Source organism: Netta rufina, assembly GCF_964035555.1.
Source record: "Netta rufina genome assembly, chromosome: W".
Taxonomy (NCBI): Eukaryota; Metazoa; Chordata; class Aves; order Anseriformes; family Anatidae; genus Netta; species Netta rufina.
In genome coordinates, this window is record NC_140139.1 from 16,025,194 (window position 1) to 16,048,688 (window position 23,495).

The window sequence follows — 23,495 nt, forward strand, 5'->3', positions numbered from 1 at the left end:
TAGTTACTGTTGATTTTTCGGCATCCTCATCTTCCTCCTCCTGAATCCCTGATGGCCCAGCGTCATCGTCGTCTCTATACTTAGATTTGGCAGAAGACTGTCTGCGTTCTAAACGACCTGAATCTCTATACCATTTTTTCACCTTCTCTGCAGGGTCAACTTGCACTGCTACAGCTCGTTTCTCTGACACAGCCACAGGAGCTGGAGTGGCTGCAGGAACTGGAGCTGGAGCAGTTGCAGAAGCTGGGACTGGAGCGGCTGCAGGAGCTGGGACTGGAGCGGCTTCAGGAACTGGAACTGGAGTGGCTGCAGGAGCTGGAACTGCAGCGGCTGCAGAGTCCACCGTAGGGGTCACAGTGGCCATTGGATCTGTCACGGGACTTGGAGTGGCAGCAGGGTCTGTCACTAAGTTGATAGCAGTATCCATGGCAGCTCGATAGGCATGAGCCAGGCCCCAGCATGTTACAATGATTTGTGTTACTTTGGAACTGCCAGAATCATGACACCTTTTTCTCAAGCATTCTGCCAGTTTTTGAGGATTTTGCACTTGTTCAGGGGTGAATTTCCAAAACACTGGGGGTGCCAACTGCTCTAGATGCCTGCCCATATCCTCCCATACTCCCTGCCACCCACAACTATACTGCCTCCTAGCAGATCTCTGGATGAGCTTCCTAAGTAGTTGCTTAACTTTAAGCAGAACCTGAAGCGCATTCAGGAGGCAGAACAACAAGGCTATGCTGGTCTGAGTATCCCAAGGATATTCAGTATCTTGGAGAGCTATTGTAACAAGCTTGGAGGATAAGAGGGTGGTGAATGAGAAAGGGAGAGTGATCAAGTAAGAAAAAATATCTTCCCCTTTCCCCTCTACAGATTGACTCCCTAATGAAAAAAGGCAACAGATATAATTGCTAATAGTTTCCAAGATACAGTTTCCAAAATACAGAGTCGACGATGTTACTGAGTACAAATACCAGGTTAGAGTCATGGCCAGATATTTCATCATCTCATAAGCCACTGATACAACACACAGTACCATAATGTTCTGAAACCAGGGCCCGGAGAGGATAAACAACATGACAGAGAGCACATACGGAAAATAACGTGCTATAATACTCAATTTGTAAAACAGGCGCAGCAGAGTTGAGATTAAAGCAATCAGCATTATGACAAGTGACTATTAAGCAGGTCTAATACTTACACCAATTTTAGTTTAACACACTCTGGTCAGATCTGCCGTTATCTCAACCTTTCGAGCCCCACGTTGGGCGCCAAAAAGACTGTCGTGGTTTAACCCGGCCGGCAGCTAACCACGCAGCCGTTCGCTCACCCTCCCCCCTCCCTCTCTGGGACAGGGGAGAGAAATGGAAAGTGAAGCCCGTGAGTTGAGATAAAGACAGTTTAATAAGACAGAAAAGTAATAATAACAATAATAATAATAATAATAATAATACAATGGTGATAATAGGAAAATAATAATAATATATACAAACAAGTGATGCACAATGCAATTGCTCACCACCTGCTGACCGATGCCCAGCCTAACCCTGAGCAGTCCGGCCCCCTCCCCCGCCTAGCCACCCCTATATATTGTTTAGCATGACGTCAGATGGTATGGAATACCCCTTTGGCTAGTTCGGGTCACCTGTCCTGGGTCTGTCCCCTCCCAGCTCTTACTGCACCCCCAGCCTGCCTGTTGGCAGAACAGAGCAAGAAGCTGAGATGTCCTTGTCTTGGTATAAGCACTGCTCTGCAACAATTAAAACATTGGGGTGTTATCAGCACTCTTCTCATCCTAAGCCAAAACATAGCATTCTACCAGCTACTAGGAAGAAAATTAACTCTGTTCTAACTGAAACCGGGACAGTGGACTTAACAAATGGATGAGGCTGTGGGTGGGAATTTGGCTGGACAATCAGGCCCAGGTGTCATCCGTGCTGCAAAGTTCTCCTGTCAGGCAGTTCCTAGCAGCATCCCTCAATGATCAGCACTTGGGCCAACACTGTTGAATGTCATCATTAACTCTCGGAATTACAGGATGGAGTACACTTTCAGATCCTTTCTGGGTGGTGCCAAGCACAGAGGAGCCCTTGACCAACCGCATCTAATTTAGGCTCCCTTGAGCAGGAAATCTGAAGAGTATGACATTTAGGGGTCTCTTCCAACATGAGTTATTTTGTGATTCAATGACTTTCTCTACTGGAGAGCTCTCTGAAATCCTGAAAGGTAGAGTAAGAAGAAAAGAGAGGCAAAGGGAGAGAAACATCGCGTATTACTATGAACACAGTAGATCCTGTGAAGATGGTTTCCATATTTGAAGCAATGGTATGGTAGAAAATTTATTGATAAAATCCATTAAAATTTTTCCTTTTAATTGGGTCAAGTCCTGGCCCACAACCAGGTTGCGATGTGGGTATATTATTTGGAGGTCTGTTGTGCCTCAGAAACTTCAAATCCATTAAAACCGTCTGGTCACCTCTGACTCTGGAGCACACAGGCCAGTGGCAGTAACATGGCTGGGGACAGGGCCTTTGAGGTGGCTTCTTCCTGAAGTAGCTGATTTGTCAGCCCTTGCCTCCTGGCTGACATCTGTGCTTTTCAACTTACACCTGCCAGCATCCCTGATAAGGCAGCAGAAGGCACCTGCTTGGCACACTGGTTGTGAGATGCCCTCTGTCTGAGAGCCTGACAGGCCCCATGCAGGAAGAGGCCTTGGGTGTGGGTTTTATATCTACCTGAGAAGCTAAAAGGCCAGCAGCAGTTATATGGCTTGGAAGATCCTGGTGAGGTTTCTTCTGTCTGGTCAGGCCATAGGGCTCCAGAAAGCTGATGGCTTCGGACACCTACTAAAAAAGGGGGTTGTGAATTATGGAACTTTCTCTGGTGATGAGAAACAGCAGAAGAATGTCAAAACTGCTACAAAGTGCTGTTTGGATGGTGAAGAGCGGGCATGAGGAGGAGGAAATGTCACTGAAAGGGTAGTGCCGTGGTGCTAGAGGTCACACAGAAGTCTGTGGTCAGCTCATGCCATTGTGTTTCAAAGATGTGCCAGTGAGGGTGGGCAGACAACAGTGAAAATATGGAAATGCCAGGGTGAGAGCAAAGTGGAGAAGCAAGGCGGGTGCCTACAGCCTGCAGGGAAAAGTGGGAAGGGATAGGATAGGACAGTGCAGGGCAGCAACCCAGTGGGGAGGCCAGCAGGTGTCATAGCGTTGTCCTTCACACAGCATCACACACCCAACATCCCACTGCCCAAGGAAGAGCCCTGAGCCATGGGTGAGGGACAGGACCTCCCTGCTCAGGGGCTGGGGGACAGGGTTTGGCCTTTCTGCTTCACCAAACAAACCAAGGCCTTTACTCAGCATCAGAGTCTCCTGCCCAGTGCCTTTTCCTACCTGCAATCATGGCCTCCAATTGTCTGCTCTAACAAGTCCATGGGGAGGCCTTGTCAGTAATGACCCTCACTGGGGCCTATTAATACTCCAAGATATTTCAAAGTTTCCTTCTGACTTGAACTTCTCCTGCAGTTACATCATTCTCTTCTTACTACCTGAGGTTTATGGACTCAGCACCAAATGCACCATGGGGCTCATTACAATTCATCCTTTTTTATCCGGTCTTCCAGACTTGTACAGTTAGTTAGTGAGGTTTCAAGAATGCAGTTTAAAGAGGAAGTTTTCAATGACCACTTTACAAAACAACATTTTCATATGTAATCTTATTTAATTTAGCAGCATTCACCAGTTGACATGGATCCAAAGTGTCTCCTAAGGAGGTCTGGATGGATAGGAAACACATTCCCTTGAAGTCCTAGACTGTATGGACAACCTTGCTGCTCTCCATCCCCACCACTTCTCTCATCAGCCACCATGACTTGCATCACTTTTAATTACACCAGACTTCTCCACTGAAGTCTGCAGGTGGATGTTACAGCTTCTTTGCACCAGCTGCTGCCTCCTTACCAGAGAAAAGTAGATGCAAACAGTTTTTTCTTGTTATTTACGTGTGCCTCTATTATCAATACTTAACAAAAAATACAGCAAAGAAACACACGTAAAAAAAAAAAAAAAAAGTAAAAAATAAGTCCACAGCAATGAGCCATATCCAAGTTGAACCATGCACAGGGGATAAGTGTACAAAAAACCATCTGACTCAAATAGATGGGAAATGGTAAATGAGAAATACAGATACAGAGTTGTCTACATGGATGATGAGAGAGACTACCAAAAGACAGGCAAGTTGAATTCCTCTTAAGTCCCAAGAAGCAACTCGATGTATGAGAAGGATCTGAATGACCAAAGAGCAAGTGGAGGGAAACTCTGCAGAACAATGGAAACTGCACGTGTCCAGATAGTCTGCTGGAAAGGTGACTTCTGATATGGTCTGTTTAATCAGGCCAGCTGGAAATACCTGGAAGTCCTGCCTGACCAACCTCATCTCCTTCTATGACCAGTGACCTGCCTGGGGGATGAGGGAAAGCCCATTGATGTAGTCTGCCTAGCCTTCAGCAAGGCCTTTGACACAGTCTCCCACAGTATTCTCCTGGAGAAGCTGGCAGCCCATGGCTTGGACAGGTACACTCTATGCTGGGTTAAAAGCTGGCTGGACGGATAGGCCCAGAGAGTAGTGGTGAAAAGAGTGAAATCCAGCTGGCGAGCAGTCACCAGTGGTGTTCCCCAAGGGTTGGTGTTGGGACCCATCGTCTTTAATATCTTTATTGATGATTTGGATGTGGGAATTGAGTGCACCCCCAGTAAGTTTGCAGGTGACACCAAGTTGGGGGGAAGTGTCAAACTGCTGGAGTGTAGGAAGGCCCTGCAGGGGGACCTGGACAGGTTGGATTGATGGGCAGAGGCCAGTGGGATGAGGTTCACCGTGGCTAAGTGCCGGGTCCTGCCCTTTGTTCACAATAACCCCGATGCAAGGCTATAGGCTTTGGGCAGAGTGGCTCAAAAGCTGTGCAGAGGAAAGGGATCTGGGGGTGTGGTCAAAACTTGCCTGAACATGAGCTGGCAGCGTGCCAAGGTGGCCAAGAAGGCCAACAGCATCCTGGCTTGTATCAGGAGTAGTGTAACCAGCAGGACCAGGGAGGTGATCATCCCCCTGTACTCTGCTCTGGTGAGGCCGTACCTCGTGTACTCTGTTTAGTTTTGGGCCCCTCACTTCCAGAAGGACATCCAGGTGCTGGAGCGTGTCCAGAGAAGGGCTACAAACCTGGTGAAGGGCCTGGAAAATGAGTGCTATGAGGAGCAGTGTCGGATAACCCGACTGAAAACCCCGGGACAAACGGACACAACGACCAGCGTTCTGTGCCGTAAGCCCAATTTATTGCTACGTGACAGTATCTTATATAGCGCCAAAGCGTCCCACCCAGGAACCCAGGACCCCACCCACTGTGCTCGCAGGCACCCCCAAACCCCTCCCTTCGTGCGCGCAGGCACAACCCAGAATAATCCCACATCTCCCCCCTCTTTATGCAGTAATGTACCCCCTTTAACGCGTTACACTAAGTGTGATTTAATCATAACTACTTAGGGACAAGTATCCGTCCCAGGAACAGGTGGTGACAATGGGAACTCCTCATGATTTTTGGTGAGAATGGTCAGCATGCTGTGATTCATTATACTGCTTTTAGCTATTTTTGCTTTTATACATGCATATACTAGCCCTATCACAATGAATACTATTACTGGTAGCAATATTGTTTGCAAAAGCGATTTAAGCCATCCCTCTAGATGAAGGCCTAGCCCCTCAAGAGTTGCCCCCAGCCAATTCTGTTCTGCGTCATGCTGCTCTTCTTTTATTTTGGATTCTACCTGGGCTAGTTGGGATATGTCACGTTCTACATCGGCAGTTACATTTGGAATGTGTATACAGCAATGGTCAGTCTTTTCTTTCAGGTATCCACAGACACCGTGTTCTTTTAACAAAAGCATATCCGGGGCCAATCTATTCTGCAGGGTCATTTTTGTTGTGGCTTGTAACTGTATATTCAAGTCCTTAAACCCCTTTCTGGTAATGCTGGCCAATCTATGTACTTGCCCCATCAAATTGTAAATCAGCTCTCTGTTGTGGTAGGAAGCTATCGGGGCAAACAACGATTCTGCCATCCATCCAAATTTAATCCCAGTGGACGGTTCCTGCCACTCATCATTTTCTTCACTTACTCCTCTTTTTGTCCTTCTCCCTATGAGAGAGGATTTCTTCCAAAGTGGGCAAAGGGTGGGCAATCCTAAAGTTATTTCTTTTACTGGGCCTTCCAAACTTAAATGAGTTGTCCAAGTTCCATCACTGGCGGCCCACACAAAATGTCCCATGCTTCGTATAGTTGAAGATTTACAATTCACTAAGACCTTTTTCCTACCGGTCTGGCTGGCTATATTCCGATTGGTGATACTCATGTTAACTTGTAGACCTCTGCATGCACATCCGTTGGCTAAGGCTATCTTTACCGGGAGCAGAGATAGTGTTTCTAAAGCAGTGTCACAATTGAATATTTGTGTACAATTCCACCATGGGACTGCCTTCACCTTCTCCCGACTACTAGTCTCCCTCTGAGCCATCTCATACAGTAAACTCTGGTCACTATTTGTCCTTCCTACCCATTGCAAACACCAAGGAGTATTCCCCCCATATTGGTATTTCTGCAGTATACTTAATGCCCATGCTGACTCCCAACCCTCTAATCCACCTATCTCATTACCTTCTTTGCACTTCCATGTAACCTTTTCCTTTTGTCGTGTGCGTGGTGCATCATACTCACACATCCCTAGTCGTCCATCCTCGTTGTCTAGGTCCGTAAATATGTAATTTCTTTCCTTTTTACACCAAGGATAAAGGCGAATCTGACACTCTCTATAAAACCCTCCCAGCATTTCTGTCTCTATGATTGTTTCCGATTCACATTGGACTGTTTTGTTTTTCTCAATCTGGGGTATCAGTGATGTGATTATGCCCCAGGGTATAGGATCACCTGCGGATTTAGGTATAGGTAAACAAGCGGTCACTTGACTCGCATTCTGCATTTTTGCGAAATCTCTAATTAACCCTATCATTAAATTTTCCTCTTGATTGCTCCTTGCTTGCTGTGTGTACTGAGCTGACCTTTTATCTCTCATTTTTAACAACACCGGAATTTTACAGACTCCTCGGGTTGCTCGTGGGCTGCGAACAGAGCGATGTGGCCACAATATCAGACCCATAGAGCACAAACCAAGTGTCCTGTTAGCTGGGATCACCTTCCAAGCACGTTTCTGAGAACAGAGCAACCAATAGGGGTTAGGTAAGAGCCAATGAGCAGAATTCGAAACATGTGCGATGCGGACCGATTGATAAGCGGCCGTCGCATGGCTATTTACAGTCCAAACATCCCCAGGGAAAAAGTCCACCAGTGCAGGAGCTTGGCCCGGTGGCCCCACCCACAACCACCGATTGATTGCGCACCGTGGTCTTAACTGTCCACGACGGAACGGTCACATCTCCTATTGTCCCATTGTCCCAAATGTCAATGGAGCCGCACAATTGCGCCACCGGCAGAACGGTTTCTTTTCCATCCTCCGTCGCATGCGTGGTGCCGTCCGATGACAAGTGTGTTTCATGTGTCAGATTGATACCTGCCTGCATGGTGGCATGGATACGGATGGTAGTCAGCTTTCTTCCCCGGCAAGTAACAGGCAGGAACAGCCCATGAAGTATCCCGTTGGGTACTGGCTCAGCAGACCATAGGTTGTAAGCGTATGGCGTTGGAAACAGCGGAGCAGTCCGGTAGCCCACAGCATACTCCTGCCAGTAGCCCCCGTACACTGCAGGGCACAAGGCGAGGACAAGCAGGAGTCGCTTCGTTCGAGCCCACTCTATAGCGAGGGCAAGGAGTTCATCCCATTGTGGAAACGCAATGTTGGGCACAGACACGTAGCCAAAAAGCAGTAGGCGCTTGTCCTGGTTTCAGTTAGAACAGAATTAATTTTCTTCCTAGTAGCTGGTGGAATGCTGTGTTTTGGCTTAGGATGAGAAGAGTGCTGATAACACCCCGATGTTTTAATTGTTGCAGAGCAGTGCTTATACCAAGCCAAGGACATCTCAGCCTTTTGCTCTGTCCTGCCAATGGGCAGGCTGGGGGTGCAGTAAGAGCTGGGAGGGGACAGACCCAGGACAGGTGACCCAAACTAGCCAAAGGGGTATTCCATACCATCTGACGTCATGCTAAACAATATATAGGGGTGGCTAGCCGGGGGAAGGGGGCCGGACTGCTCGGGGTTAGGCTGGGCATCGGTCAGCGGGTGGTGAGCAATTGCATTGTGCATCACTTGTTTGTACATATTATTATTACTTTCCTATTATCACCATTGTATCATTATTATTATTATTATTATTATTTTGTTATTATTATTTTCCTGTCTTATTAAACTGTCTTTATCTCAACTCACGGGCTTCACTTTCCATTTCTCTCCCCCGTCCCAGAGAGGGAGGGGGAAGGGTGAGCGAACGGCTGCGTGGTGTTTAGCTGCCGGCCGGGTTAAACCACGACAGCGCTGCAGCTGGCCCTGATGTAGAACAATAATAGCTCCCTGTACCAATCGTTTTCCGGCCCGAGACTGGACGGAGGACTTGTCCACCCCTGCTCGATGGGGGTTGGGACCCACGCTTGCGGCCGAGACGGCGGGTCCCTTTTCGTCCCGGCGTTGGCGTCTCCGTACTGCCTCCCCATTTTTTCCTCTGTCACTTCCCCTTTGTGTTGTGAGCACTCCCAAGCGCGGTGGCCAGACTGCCCACACACCCAACAACGAACTCGGCTGACTTCGACCACAGGTTCCCTTTTCTTGGGACATTCACGAGCTATGTGACCACGCTGTCTGCAGCGAAAACAACCACCAGGATGCATCTGGAGGGCAAATGCCTGGAAGGCAGACGCAACCCCCTCATCTGCGCACTGAGAGCAGCAGCAAGAGGTTGCAATTCCTGAGCCTTGCCAAATGCACAGCCACGAGCGATCAGCTCACCCACGCTTGCTGAAGCCGGAAGCGCTGCAAGAGCGGCCTTGAATTCAGGCAGAGCTCCTGTTCTTAAGCATTCCCTCAAAACAACATCTTGCGCTTCCAGTGGTAAATTACTGCTTGCCACAGCTGTCTGCACCCTGTCTGCAAAGTGCCCAAAACGTTCCTCAGATTTTTGCCGAATACGGAGATAACTGGGAGTCGGGCTGACTACAGCATTCATCCACTCTAATGCTCTGCGGCCCAAATCGGCGGCGGCAATAAGCACAGCTTGCGGCAGCAATAATTGTTCCTGTGGAGTATTCCACCGCCCTCGTCCCAATAACGCTTCCCCAGGCAATCCATGTAAAGGATCCTGGGGGTTCGCCCATGCACGAGCCATTAAGACTTCGCCTTCCTCTTCCAGCAACGACTCAAATATGGGTACCTGCACTGCCGTCAGGCAGGCTCGGGCAACCTGCCGCCATTCAAACATCAGGGGCCTTGGAAAGCCACCGCATCCAACAAAACCTGTGTCTGTGGGCTAGAGAATCCACCCTCCTGTACAGCCTTTTTTAAATGTAGCAGCATCTTATAGTCTACTGGCTGCCACTGATGTCCCTGAGACCCCGCGAAAACAGGATAGCACCCTATCCGCACAGGACTTGGTGTTATTTCACAACCCGAGAGAAGACATTCTTGCGCACTAATAGTCCATTTTGCCCTTGCCTTCTGCACCTCCTCGCGGATGTGCATCGGCTGCCGCGGGGTAGCCTGTCTAGGATCCCGTGACTCCTCATCTGTTGAACTATCACTATCCGCTTGTTCTCTCTCTCGGGGCGCAGCACCCGACGGAACCGGAACGCGACACACGGACGATGGTAGGGGCTTCTCCGAAAAAGATTCCACCCGCGCTTGCCCCCCCTCCCGCTCTCCAGGGTCAAACGCCGGAGGGGCATACAGCGGCGGCCGGAGGGAGCCCGAAAACACCGGCGCCTGCCCGGACGCCACCCCTACCCCTTCAGGACCCCCGGCAGGGAATAGGATAAGGGAGCCCTTCTTATTTACCCCCCAAAAGGACCCGTCCGATGAAGTATGTACCGCGTTCCCTTCTGCCAGGGGAGTACTAGGCACTGCTATTTTTTCATGATCTAACCGAACTCGCAGGGGGGCCACAAGGGGGTTCCCACCTTCTTCTTTCTCCTGCTCCACATTATTTTCATCCCCCGATCGAGCCTCCTCCTTCGCCTGCACTGACCCCTCCTTTAGATTGTTATTTACTGGCAGCTTCATAGGAGCCCGCTTATCCTCACCGTCCTCATCAGACAAAAGCATGCGGTACACAACAGTCCACAGGCATGTCACGTTGGCTACCTTTTCCAAAACCGCTCGCACCGACCCATATGTCGGAAATAAAGTCAGTGCCTCTTTGTTCCCGATGCAGGCGCTATCAAATAAATCCCATCCCACCGTTTCTAAAACAGTCTGTCTCAAGCAATGGACAGGAGACCCTGCCAGATTCCGGCGTGTCGCCCAGAACAAGAGGGACCGTACGTCCTTCTTTCGTAGTGTTATCTCTACTTCCTTGGCCAAGGATTTAACAGTACTCACCACCTCATCGACTCCAGGCCCCATGGCCACCCGCGTACCTAGCACGTACGCACCATGCCTAACTCGCATCGCGCCTAACTCGCGCCAACCGGTTTCACGTTGAGAATTGTATCACGTCAGGGTCAACAAATGTCGGATAACCCGACCAAAAACCCCAGGACAAATGGACACAACGACCAGCGTTCTGTGCCATAAGCCCAATTTATTGCTACGTGACAGTATCTTATATAGCGCCAAAGTGTCCCACCCAGGAACCCAGGACCCCACCCACTGTGCTCGCAGGCACCCCCAAACCCCTCCCTTCGTGCGCGCAGGCACAACCCAGAATAATCCCACAGAGCAGCTGAGGGAACTGGGGTTGTTTAGTCTGGTGAAGAGGAGGCTCAGAGGAGACCTTGTTGCTCTCTACAGCTACCTGAAAGGAAGTGGTGAGAAGCTGAGTGTTGGCCTCTTCTCACAGGAAACTAGTGATAGGACTAGAGGGAAGGGCCTCAAATTTTACTGGGGGTGGGGTTAGGTTAGAAATTAGGAGATATTTCTTCTCAGAAAGAGTAGTCAGACATTGGGACAGGTTGCCCAGGGAAGTGGTGGAGTCACTATCCCTGGGGGTGTTTAAGGAAAAGTTGGACATGGTGCTTAGGAACACAGTTTAGTGGGTGACATTGGCAGTAGGGCAACAGTTGGACCAGCTGATCTTGGAGGCATTTTCCAACGTTGACTTATGATTCTATGATTCACTGACGGGGAAGATGAAATGCAGTGCTCAAGAGACAGAGTTCTGGCAATGCGACTACAGAGGAAGATCAGTATTTTTTCTCCTGCTGTAATAATCATCATATGATCATTTTGATTTCATGGGACACATCAAATATTGTATTAGAAGTGTTCAATCATTTCAGCTGATTGAAGTGAAATTTTTGAAATTCTTAAAAAAAAATGTAGGCAATCTTCAGGCTTACACCAATAAAATGACAGTTTTCTGTTGTGCATGGAGCCCTGATGTGACAAAACCCTCGCTGCCGAACCCTCACTGATGGGCAGAGGAGCAGGGGCACCTTGCAGAGGAGTTGTGGTTGAGGAGCCAGGGCAGGCATCCCTTGTCCTGAGATGAGGGCCAGCAGCATGAAGGGCTCCTGGAGAGTGACCATTATTTCCACCCTTACTGCCATGTTCTCAGGTCTCCTGCAGCTCTCCTCGAAAGGTAAGGATGTCAGGAGCTCCTTCTGAAGGAGTGACACAGGGGCTGTCAGCTGTCCAAAGGTGCAAGTCCTGGGCTGTGGGGGAGGCTGGACAGGGCTGGTGGCTACTGTGGGAGCCCAGCCTGAGAGTCCCGCTGGACTTAGGGAACAATGCGACAGTCAGGATTCCTGGGTCCTCATGCTAGGGCTGCCCTGAGCCCTAGTGCTCATCTGGGCATGGCTCAATGTCTCCTCATGATGGGGGACAAATCAGGGCCAGGTTTCCCTGGGAGCTGGTGCCTCTTTGGGATCTGGATCTTGGTGGAAAGTTGTTTAGTGTCTCAGAGACTGGTGTGGCCTGCAGCTCCCACAGGCCTCTCAGGAGTGTGCCAGAAACCCTTCCCCTTGTACTGTTCTCCTTCAGGGGACCTCTGTTCCTTGGGTGATGAGACACTGGAGAGCAGCCCTGCAGAGAAGGATCTGGGGGTTTTTGTTGATAGCAAGCTGAATATGAGCCAGCAGTATGCCCTGGCAGCCTGGAAGGCCAAACACATCCTGGGGTGCATCAAGCACGGCATTGCTAGTCAGTCGAGGGAGGTGATTGTCCCGCTCTACCTTGCACTGTTGGGGCCTCACCTTGAGTACTGTGTGCAGTTCTGGGCACCACAGTACAGAAAGGATATGAAACTATTGGAGAGTGTCCAGAGAAGGGCTACAAAGATGGTGAAGGGCCTAGAGGGGACGATGTATGAGGAGCAGCTGAGGTCACTTGATCTGTTCAGCCTGGAAAAGGGGAGGCTTAGGGGAGACCTCGTCATGGTCTACAGCTCCCTCACGAGGGGGAGTGGAAGGGCAGGCACCCCTCTATTCTCTTTAGTGACCAGTGATAGGACCAGAGGGAATGGTGTCAAGCTGTGACAGGTGAGGTTCAGGCTGGATATCAGGAAGAGGTTCTTCACTGAGAGGTAGTTACACACTGGAACAGGCTCCCCAGATACAGAGTCACGGCACCAAGCCTGGCAGAGTTTAAGAAGCAATTGGACTGTGCACTTAGTCACATGGTCTAAAATTTTGGGCAGACCTGTGTGGTGCCAGGAGCTGGACTCTATGATCCGGCTGAGGGAGCTGGGATTGTTCAGCCTGGAGAAAAGGAGGCTCAGGGGCGACCTTATCGCTCTCTACAGGTACCTTAAAGGAGGCCCAAACTCCCTCCCCAAACTCCCTAGAAGCAACTGCATATATGAGAAGTATCTGAATGACCAAAGAGCAAGAGCAAGTGGAGGGGAACTCTGCAGAAGAGCAGAGGATGCACACGTCCACACATTCTGCTGGAAAGGTGATTTCCAGCATGGGCTGTATCATAAGGCCAGATGGAAATACCTCAAAGACTGAGGAGATGAAGTGCAATGCGTAAGAGAAATTCTGTCAATGCAAGTACAGGGGAAGATATATATATATATATATATTTGTATTATCTGCCTTTCTTGGTGAGAATATTCACATCTTTCTGTCTGTATAGTGAAATATATTTGTATAGCTACAGCTGTAACTACAGCTATATGTGCAAGTAAAGGTAAATGTATATACAGAGTTACATGTGTACACATAGATAACTGGGAGAGAGACGGGCAAGTGGCTGGGAATCATGGATTTTACATCACCTGAACTATCAGGAAACCAACCCAGCAGTGCTGGGAGGTGGGGACAGAGGAGATGTGGAGGAAGGTCCCAGTGACACGGCTGGGAGGTGGGTTGTGATGCCATTCCTACTGAAGTGACCTGACTGCCTGGTGGCAGGCAGGCAGAGATGGTGATGTCATCGAGTGCATCACAAACCCCAGGGGACACCGGGGGCAGTTCAGGCAGGGGACAGCTCTGTCAAGCCACCATGGCTGGGATGCTGCTGCTGAGGTCACCTCCTCACAACACTGCAATGGGCCAGGAGCAGGCAGGCCTCAGGAGGCCATCAAGAGCAGCAGCTGTGGAAGCTGCAGAAAGATGCCTGGGCCCTGGGGAGGGCTGCCCTGCAGTGATGCCAGCTGGACATGGGACGGGAGCCTGTGGGACAAGGCATGGTGTTAGGAATGTTTTAACAATTCGTGTCCATAAAGAACAGTCCTGTCTGCCTCTGGGCCCTGCACTGGCAATTTAATTCTTGAACCACAGATGCAGTGTGTCCCAGTCTCCCCCTCATTCTAGTCCATTTATCAAGTCTTCAGAAAATACTCCTCAAATTTATGAACCTGTTTGCTTTTGTTATTCCAGACTTCTATTTCTAACAGTTACAGCCTTTTTTCTGTCTTCTTTGAGATTAACTTAAGACGGCTATAGGTGTGACTGTCCCTGTGAATGGCTGGTGAGGAATGTTTTAATTACTGGTGAAGTGTCAATAAGAAAGCTATTTGTGTTTGTATGAAGTCTTTGATGTCTGGGGGTTTCAGAACAGCTGATACCAACTAGTGACTGTTATGGGATACTATGCAAGCCTCTGGTATCTGACCAGGCGGCCAAGAGATTAAGAAGAAGAAAAAAGAAGCTGAAGGACGGCTGGGAGACAAGACCTGCAGGAAATGTTCTATAAACTTGACACGGTGCCAAGGAGTTGTACTGGGTATGGCTGGAATGTTAACTTTCCCGGCAGCAGCCCATACAGTGCCGTACTCTGTACTTGTAGCTGGAACAGCAGTGTTATCACACCAGTGTTGTGTCTACTGCTGAGCAGCAGTGGCACAGCATTGGGCCTTTCTCTAACCCCCCTAGGGGGTGGGCAAAAAGTGAGGAGAGAAACATCACTAGGGCAGCTGACCTAAACCAATCACAGGGATATTCCATACCATGTGATGTCACACTCAGCAATAAAAGGTGGAAACAGGAAGAAGAGGGGAGGGGTGGGCTCTCGTTGGGAAACGTTGGTCCTCCTCTCGAACACCGGCTGCGTGCGTTGAGGCCTTGCTTCAAGGATGTGGTCAATCATCGCTCATTTGTGGGAATTAGAGAGTAATTTCTTTCCTCTGCACTTCCATATAGCCTTCATTTATTTTGTTTGTTTGTTTTCCTCCCTTCTTTATATTTTCCCTTTTCCCCTCCCTTTTCCCCTTTCCCTTTTTATTTCCCCTTAGTTAAATTGTTTAGTTCATGGTAGTCTTTATTTAATTATTATAATTATTTCCCTTTAATTAAATTATCCTTATCTCAACCCGTGAGTTGTTCTTTGCTTTACTTCTTCCCCTCCTCATCGAAAGGAGGGGGAGTGAGAGAGCGGTTGTGGGATTTAGCTGCCCAGCACGGTAAAACCACCACAGAAGTACAAAGGGGAAGGACAAGGAAAAAACTTGGAGAGGAAGACTCCGAGCCTTCAGCATGAGAGACCCCTAGAGACCCCCAGAGGGACCACCGGAGACTGATGCGCATGCTCCAGTAGGAGGGACTGGACCCCGGAAGCTAATTATAATAACCTGTTTTTTTAGAAGTAGTAATGAATATGTATTAGTCTAGGAGCATAAAACTCAGCTACTTGATGTAACTGGTGTGCGTCCTGGTGGAGCGGAGACTCCCGGTGCACCCAGCGCTGTTTGCTTACCTCTATTCTTTTAATAAATCCTATTTTTTTATTTAATCCTATTTTGAAGAATGAGCCATTTCTAACAATGGGAAAGTGCTGGATATGACAGAGCACAGTGTGAGAAGGGAGAGAGTACAGGCAGGGCTGTGAGGGACAGCAGCATCTCACATGCCCTTGGTGGGCAGAGATATGAGCAATGGCCAAACAGCCATTCCAGACTTTCCCAGCTTCCCCCCAATTCTCCCAACTCCCTGCTCTCTGCCCACCTCCCTGCCCTCTGCCCAGCCCAGCCCAGCAGCCCAGGCTGGGGTGACCCCAAGACAGTGCCCACTGCAGGTTGCTGCAGGGCTCTGGGCACTGCCACCACAGCTCCAGCCCCTCTGAAGGCCACAACAGCTCCTGGGGGCACAGAGGGCTCAGTGCCACAGAGGGGAACATCCGAGGCAGAAGCATACAGAGGTCAGTGTCCCCTGTTGTGTCCCCTGATCTCTTCAGCAGCAGATTCTCAGAGGCCTGCAGTCCCTCCGTGCCATCCCTGGGGTTTCTCAGGCAGCTCCTGCTGTGCCAGGGCCAGGGCAGCCAGGCCCGAGCTGCTGCAGACAGAAAGGGTTTGCTGGTCTCATTACTTCCTGATCAGCTGAGAGCGGGTCTCAGACAAAGAAGCTGTGGCTTCATTTATTTTGTTTAAATACACAGAGAGTCTGGCTCCTCGTTTATGCAAAGCCTCAGGGTCACAAAAGATATGTTGGTACAAGGGGATGAAGAACAACATTAACTTGTGGAAAACAATATCACAAGGGGAAATGAAAAACAAAACAAATCCATCCAGAAGTTAAGACAGCTTGCTCTATCATTACATAAACTCTAATTCATCTGAAGAAGAAGAAAATAAGCAGTTTATAGCTGCAGAAAGGTCCAGCCAGTTCCCTCAGCACATCCTTAAATATCTCCATGCAATCACTTTCCTAATGGCATTCATTAGCTCCTGGTTCCTCATGCTGTAGATGAGGGGGTTCACTGCTGGGGGCATCACCGAGTACAGGACACTCATCACCAGGTTCAGGGATGGTGAGGAGATGGAGGGGGGCTTCAGGTAGGCAAACATGCCTGTGCTGAGAAACAGGAAGACTACAGCCAGGTGAGGGAGGCACGTGGAAAAGGTTTTGTGCTGTCCCTGCTCAGAGGGTATCCTCAGCACAGCCCTGAAAATCTGCACATAGGAGAAAAGAATGAAAACAAAACACCCCAAAAACACAAAAACACTAAATGTGAGAAGCTCAATTTCCCTGAGGTAAGAGTCTGAGCAGGAAAGCTTGAGGATTGAGGGGATTTCACAGAAGAACTGGTCCATGGCATTACCTTGGCAGTGGGGCAGGGAAAATGTATTGGCAGTGTGCAGCAGAGCATAAAGAACCCCACTGCCCCAGGCATCTGCTACCATCTGGGCACAATCTCTGCTGTCCATAAGGGTCCCATAGTGCAGGGGCTTGCAGATGGCAACATAGCGGTCGTAGGCCATGATGGTGAGAATTGTCTGCAGAAAACAAGAAGAGGAAAAAAAAGAACTGTATGGCACATCCTGTGTAGGAGATGGCCCTGGTGTCCCAGAGGGAATTGGCCATGGCTTTGGGGACAGTGGGGGAGATGCAGCCCAGGTCAAGGAGGGCGAGGTTGAGGAGGAAGAAGTACATGGGGGTGTGGAGGCGGTGGTCGCAGGCTATAGCGATGAGGATGAGGCCGTTGCCCAGGAGGGCAGCCAGGTAGATGCCCAGGAAGAGCGCGAAGTGCAGGAGCTGCAGCTCCCGCGTGTCTGCGAATGGCAGGAGGAGGAACTCGGTGATGGAGCTGCTGTTGGACATCTGATCCTCCTGGAAACTGCAATCTGCTCCTCTAGATAGGGAGGCCTGTTCAAGGAGGAAAGAGAATTAAAATGTTAGGGTAGACCTCTGTGAGGTAAACCTAGCCTATTGTTTTGTAGAAACCATAAAAAAATGCCTCTGCTTTTGGGAAGACTGGTCCTCTACTTGATCTCAAAGTGATGCTGCCTGATTGTTCTATGGGGGGCAAGAGACTCTGCAGGAGACAAGTCTGTACTAGAACAGTAAGTAAATGGAACATGAGGTGGTCTCAAATGAACCGTGTTTGATGTAACAAGGAGTTTTGGAGCATTTTTTTCAAAATTCACCCAACTGCAGAGCAGGGCTTTGTGCATAGTGCTTTGGTTTGTTACTTTACACTTGTCCCCCCTACACCTGAGGAGTGTATTTAAGGCACAAATGCTTGGCGCTTGTACTGCTCACCAAGTAAAATCTTGGGGTCCTGCCAGGCAAAGGGACTGTCCCTCAGGGCAGAGTGAGGACAGCTGGGGTATCCGTCAGTCCTATTCCCAGCTGCCCTGTGCGGGCACCTCTGGAGGATGGTCACAATCAGGTGTTCCCCTGAAAAGAACATGGATGCTGCTGAGAGCAAAGGAATCCAGGTTCAAAGGGCAGGTCTCCAAACCCCTCTCCCACCTCATTGTACCTGAAGAAGATCTCAGGTCTCTGTTCTTCACCATGGACACAGAGGGTTCATAGCAGCTGTAGTGGGTTTACGTGGCAAGGTTTTGGTAGCAGGGAGCCATAGGGGTGGTTTCTGTGAGAAAGATCTAGAAGCTGCCCCATGTTTGAGAAGGGCCCCATTGTTTTCCAGATCCGAGCCAATAAGCGATGTTGTTTTTCGCCTCTGTGAGAGCATATTTAAGACAGGGAAAAAACGCTGCGCCACACAGCAGCCGGGAGAATCAAGGGAGTGAGAGAACAGCCTTGCACCAAGGCCAGTGTAGAGGGAGGGGGAGAGGTGCTCCAGGCGCCGGAGCAGAAGTCCCCTGTGGCCTGTGGTGAGGACCATGGTGAAGCAGGATGTCCCCCTGCAGCCCATGGAGTACCACGGTGGAGCAGGGTTCCATGCTGCAGCCCGTGGAGGAGACCACGGTGGAGCAGGTGGCCCTGCACCGACGGAGGCTGCCGCCTGTGGAAGACCCCTGCCGGAGCAGATTCCGGGCCGGACCTGTAGCCCGTGGAGAGGAGCCCACGCAGGAGCAGGTGATCTGGCAGGAGCTGCTGCCCGTAGGGGAGCCAGGTTGGAGCAGTTTTCTCCTGAGGGATGGACCCCGTGGTACGGACCCATATCTGGAGCAGTTCTGGAAGAGCTGCTGCCTGTGGGAAGCCCACGCCGGATCAGTTCATCAAGGACTGCATCCCGTGGGTGGGACCCCACAGCACAGGGGACGAGAGTGACCGAGAAGGAGCGGCAGAGAAGAAGTGCTGTAGACTGACCATAACCCCCATTCCCCGTTCCCCTGCGCCGCTCGGGGGGAGGAGGTGGAAGAGGGTGGATGGGGGGGGAAGGTGCTTTTGTTTTTTTTTTCTTTGTTTTCTCACTTCTCTCGCTTGTTAGTTGTAGGCAATAAATCTTACTATCTCCTTATGCCGAGTCTGTTTTGCCCGTTACAATAATTATTGCGTGATTTTCTCGTCCTTATCTCAATCCTTGAGCCCTTTTCACATATTTTCTCCCCATTCCTCTTTGAGGAGGGGGAGTGAGAGAGCGGCTGTGGTGGAGCTCGGCTGCCCACTCGAGCGGAACCACGACAGTCTTTTTTGGCGCCCAACGTGGGGCTCGAGGAATTTGAGATAAGGATGATAGTTAGTAGAAGTAACGGGCAAAAATATGTGCAGGATGATTGTTAGGAATGTACAAGTTGTGAAGAATTTAAGAAAGCAGTAACTGTGATATGTTAGTGTGGTGAAGGGACGAGGGGTGGTGTGTGTGTGTAAAATGTCCACCTTGTCGGTGCTGTGATGATGTTATGTTTATTTTGGTGTGGTGAATTCTTTTTCTTTTTGATGTAAGTGAAGTTTGTGAAGGTTGTTGTGATAATTGTAAAGTAAGAGTATGTTGTGAGTAGTCTTAAATATGCTTTTAACAGAGGCGAGGGGTGGAATGTAGTGGGTTTACGTGGCAAGGTTTTGGTAGCAGGGAGCCATAGGGGTGGTTTCTGTGAGAAAGATCTAGAAGCTGCCCCATGTTTGAGAAGGGCCCCATTGTTTTCCAGATCCGAGCCAATAAGCGATGTTGTTTTTCGCCTCTGTGAGAGCATATTTAAGACAGGGAAAAAACGCTGCGCCACACAGCAGCCGGGAGAATCAAGGGAGTGAGAGAACAGCCTTGCACCAAGGCCAGTGTAGAGGGAGGGGGAGAGGTGCTCCAGGCGCCGGAGCAGAAGTCCCCTGTGGCCTGTGGTGAGGACCATGGTGAAGCAGGATGTCCCCCTGCAGCCCATGGAGTACCACGGTGGAGCAGGGTTCCATGCTGCAGCCCGTGGAGGAGACCACGGTGGAGCAGGTGGCCCTGCACCGACGGAGGCTGCCGCCTGTGGAAGACCCCTGCCGGAGCAGATTCCGGGCCGGACCTGTAGCCCGTGGAGAGGAGCCCACGCAGGAGCAGGTGATCTGGCAGGAGCTGCTGCCCGTAGGGGAGCCAGGTTGGAGCAGTTTTCTCCTGAGGGATGGACCCCGTGGTACGGACCCATATCTGGAGCAGTTCTGGAAGAGCTGCTGCCTGTGGGAAGCCCACGCCGGATCAGTTCATCAAGGACTGCATCCCGTGGGTGGGACCCCACAGCACAGGGGACGAGAGTGACCGAGAAGGAGCGGCAGAGAAGAAGTGCTGTAGACTGACCATAACCCCCATTCCCCGTTCCCCTGCGCCGCTCGGGGGGAGGAGGTGGAAGAGGGTGGATGGGGGGGGAAGGTGCTTTTGTTTTTTTTTTCTTTGTTTTCTCACTTCTCTCGCTTGTTAGTTGTAGGCAATAAATCTTACTATCTCCTTATGCCGAGTCTGTTTTGCCCGTTACAATAATTATTGCGTGATTTTCTCGTCCTTATCTCAATCCTTGAGCCCTTTTCACATATTTTCTCCCCATTCCTCTTTGAGGAGGGGGAGTGAGAGAGCGGCTGTGGTGGAGCTCGGCTGCCCACTCGAGCGGAACCACGACAGCAGCTGCCCGCATACAGCCATCCAACAGCATTTCTATGGCCTTAGGAGTGATTTGTCTTCTCCATGGGACTGCTAGATAACACAGAGCTGTTAAGGCAGAGCTGTGCCCCTGTGCATGGACATCTGCGGCCCAGCAGAAGCCCCATGTAAAGTCAAATGTCCTTAAATGTAGTTTCCTGAAGGAAGAGTCAGCTCCTTCTTTGCTCCAAACATAGCATTTCTCAGAGGCCCAAAAGTTAGGAGGGAACATGCATGCTTTTCTGCTATTAACATATCTGCATGAGAGAACCTGCAGCATTGCTCATTGGCTCACCTCTGGACAGCACCAGGTTCATTTCAGAGCCACCTGGAACTGGCTCTTATCAAATGTGGGCAGCTTTGGGACTCTTCTCATGGAGCCAAACCCAGTAGCTGCGCCAGAAATAATACATTGATATACATCATCCAGACAATCCAGTTTATGAGAGCACTTGGACGCTTCAGTCCCCTGTACGCTTCTGAATGGCAGGAACCACAGGGTCAATGTCAGAACTCCAGGTGAATGCCTGCTCTTTCCATCCCAGTGAGTCCAAGTTTAAGAACAAAAGCAGCAGGAGAGGAAGCAGATAAATGCTCCCAGGCTGCAGAAGAGAGAAGCAGAACATATACAGACAGATGGGTATTTGGTAATTTCACATCTTCAGGGGTTGGGCAGCTGAGAATGTGATCCGGTCCCCATCTCCTTCAGGGAAGTGTCTGTGTTGGGTGGAACAGGAGACAATGGGGTTGCTCTGGGAAAGGTGTCTTCACTGCAGGGATAGCAGGGGGTGCCCAAATAACCCCTGCCATGGAGTTTCTGGGAGCAGCTCACTCTCACTCCCTGACCAGGGCTCTGCTGCCTGCAGCTGTCCCTGCCTGCAGCTGGGTCTCTGTCCCCACGCCTCCTGCCTGCAGCTCACAGCCCCCATCCCACCCCATCAGAGCTGAGTGCTCAGCTCTGCCCTGCAGACACCTCCTGGCAGCAGGACTCTGCCCAGGGGCAACTCACTGGGGGCACGTCCTAGAGACCATCTCAAACAGACCCTGCTGACACTGCACGAGTGGTGGTGGAGCTTTCTAGGGGCTGAGGGGCAGGAAAGCGTCTACTTCTGTTCCCAGTGAGCCAAAAAAAAAAAAAAAAAAAAAAAAAGAAAGCAGAAACTCAGGAGAGCTGAGCCTGAAGCAGCTAAACCCTGCCCTGACTGTCCTCTTACAAAGTCCCCTTGGATACACCCTGGTTGAGCTGTGGAGCTGTGAGCAGGCTGCCCAAGGCAGTAGCCTCCTGCCAGCAGCAGGACCCTGCCCTGCCGGGGGGGCTCCTTCCACCCGCAGCTTCTCCCCACAGCACCCTGGGCAGCTCCCCGGGCAGGCTGAGTGCTGAGCCTGGCAGGCGGCAGAGGCCCTGCCCCGGCACACAGCCCCTGGGGCACAGCAGGGACCCTGCTCTGCACCACAGCCCTGGACACCCCTGCCTGCACCCCCGGCTTCTCCTGCCTCCAGGAACTGCGGCTGCATTGCCCTCCAGCCAGAGACTTACCGGGTGCAGGGCTGGGAAGTCTTCTCCCCCAGTGAGCTCTGGGCATCCTGCCACTGCTGCCTGCCTTTAAGCACTGTGTCTCTGCAGGCAGTGCCCCCAGCCCTGCTGCACTGTGCAGAGGAGCTGCTCCTGGGCAGAGCTGTCTCTCTGCAGCGCTGCCCACTTGCCAGGAGCTCCCCTTGGGCCCAGGAGCCCGGCCCAGCTCAGCAGCAGAGGCCCAGCCCAAGGCCTCCCTTGCTCTGCCCCCCACCAGACTCCCTGCACATGGCCCTGGGGCTGCAGGGGAACCTGCTGGGAAACAGCCTGAAGGGATCCCTGGGCTTCCCTCCCTCCCCTGGGCACACGCACTTCTTGACAGCAGGATCATTTCTCCTAGCAGATAACCAATTAAGTGTAACAATCACATCTTCTTGTCCCAGTATCAGTTTAGACATGAAGTCAGAGACTGATTTCCATCATCCCCACTTCAGGAAGGAATTCAGCAGAGCCAGTCAATGCATCTCATACTGGTTGTTATTCCTGGGTTTGGAATGGGGCTCAGCTCCCTCCCATGCCTGCCACAGACCCACAGGAGCTGGGATTCCTCTGGTCTCAGTTCAGGTGTCCACAACATAGGCACTTTAATGCGAATTACTGAGCCACAATAGCTCCTTAGTGGAGATGGAGGACAGGCAGGAGCTGTTCAGATGGAAATACCTGCTGAAATTTGTGCTTGATCCTCTGCGAGTCAGGTGGAGGCATTCCCTTGGGTAACTGAAATGGCAGCAGATGCCACATGTAGGACAACTGAACCTGTCCCTACTCCTTATGTGCAGGGCAGCCTGCAGAGGCTGTCAGCAGAGCAAAAGGAGTCATGTGTCACAGGGAGAACTAAACCTATTCTGTTCTCTTTTAAATGTTCTCTTTTTACCCTTCTGTTCTAAATGACCCTTGGCTGTAATGGCTGTTGTGTCTCGGACATCTCCACAGGGCCTCAGCTCTCACCAGCAAGGTCTTCCTGTCCTTTGTGCCTTGAGGCAGGACTCTGCAGGGGTACAACAGGTGGTGGGTAGGGATAAAATCAGTGGTTACTTTGCAAACTACACCCTTAACAGTCCATGGGATCTAAGGGCCTGCATCCAAGGGTACAGGGAGAGTGTTCTGGCCTGAAGGTACTGGCTCCTTATGATCCCAGGAAGGGATCAGACAGCAGCATTCAGGTGCTGTAAGAGATCATTTAACTGCTCTTAGAGCTAAGACTATAAGGAGAGAAGACTATAGATGATCTATTGAATTTGGTGTGACTTCATTCTAGACACAATACTCCACCTTTAGTCTCAGATCTCCATTACATGTTTGCACTGACCCTATGGGATTATTAAAGGGTACACAAATTTTGCTGATCAGTCCTTGGCGCTGCAGTTGATGAATCAGCATATATATGGGAATCAGGGATTCTTGGGTGGTGCCATATTGCCACTGGTGCACCATTTGGGTAGCTACTGGCACTTCAACCCTCAGCAACCCCACAACTGAAGTATCCTGTGAGGCACCGGGCAAGGTAGAAAACTGTTGAATGTGCATAAATCACCATAGATCAC

General features: G+C 50.5%; 1 protein-coding gene across 1 annotated transcript; it reads right to left on the reverse strand.

The window, feature by feature from the left end:
* Window positions 1–16,248: 16,248 nt before the first annotated feature.
* LOC311220877 (olfactory receptor 14I1-like) lies at window positions 16,249–17,179 on the reverse strand (the record flags this gene model as incomplete). The annotated part of the gene is made up of 2 exons (XM_084304510.1): window positions 16,249–16,530; window positions 16,886–17,179. 2 exons carry the CDS (start codon window positions 17,177–17,179, stop codon window positions 16,249–16,251), a joined length of 576 nt encoding a protein of 191 aa, XP_084160636.1.
* Between the last annotated feature and the right edge of the window lie 6,316 nt (window positions 17,180–23,495).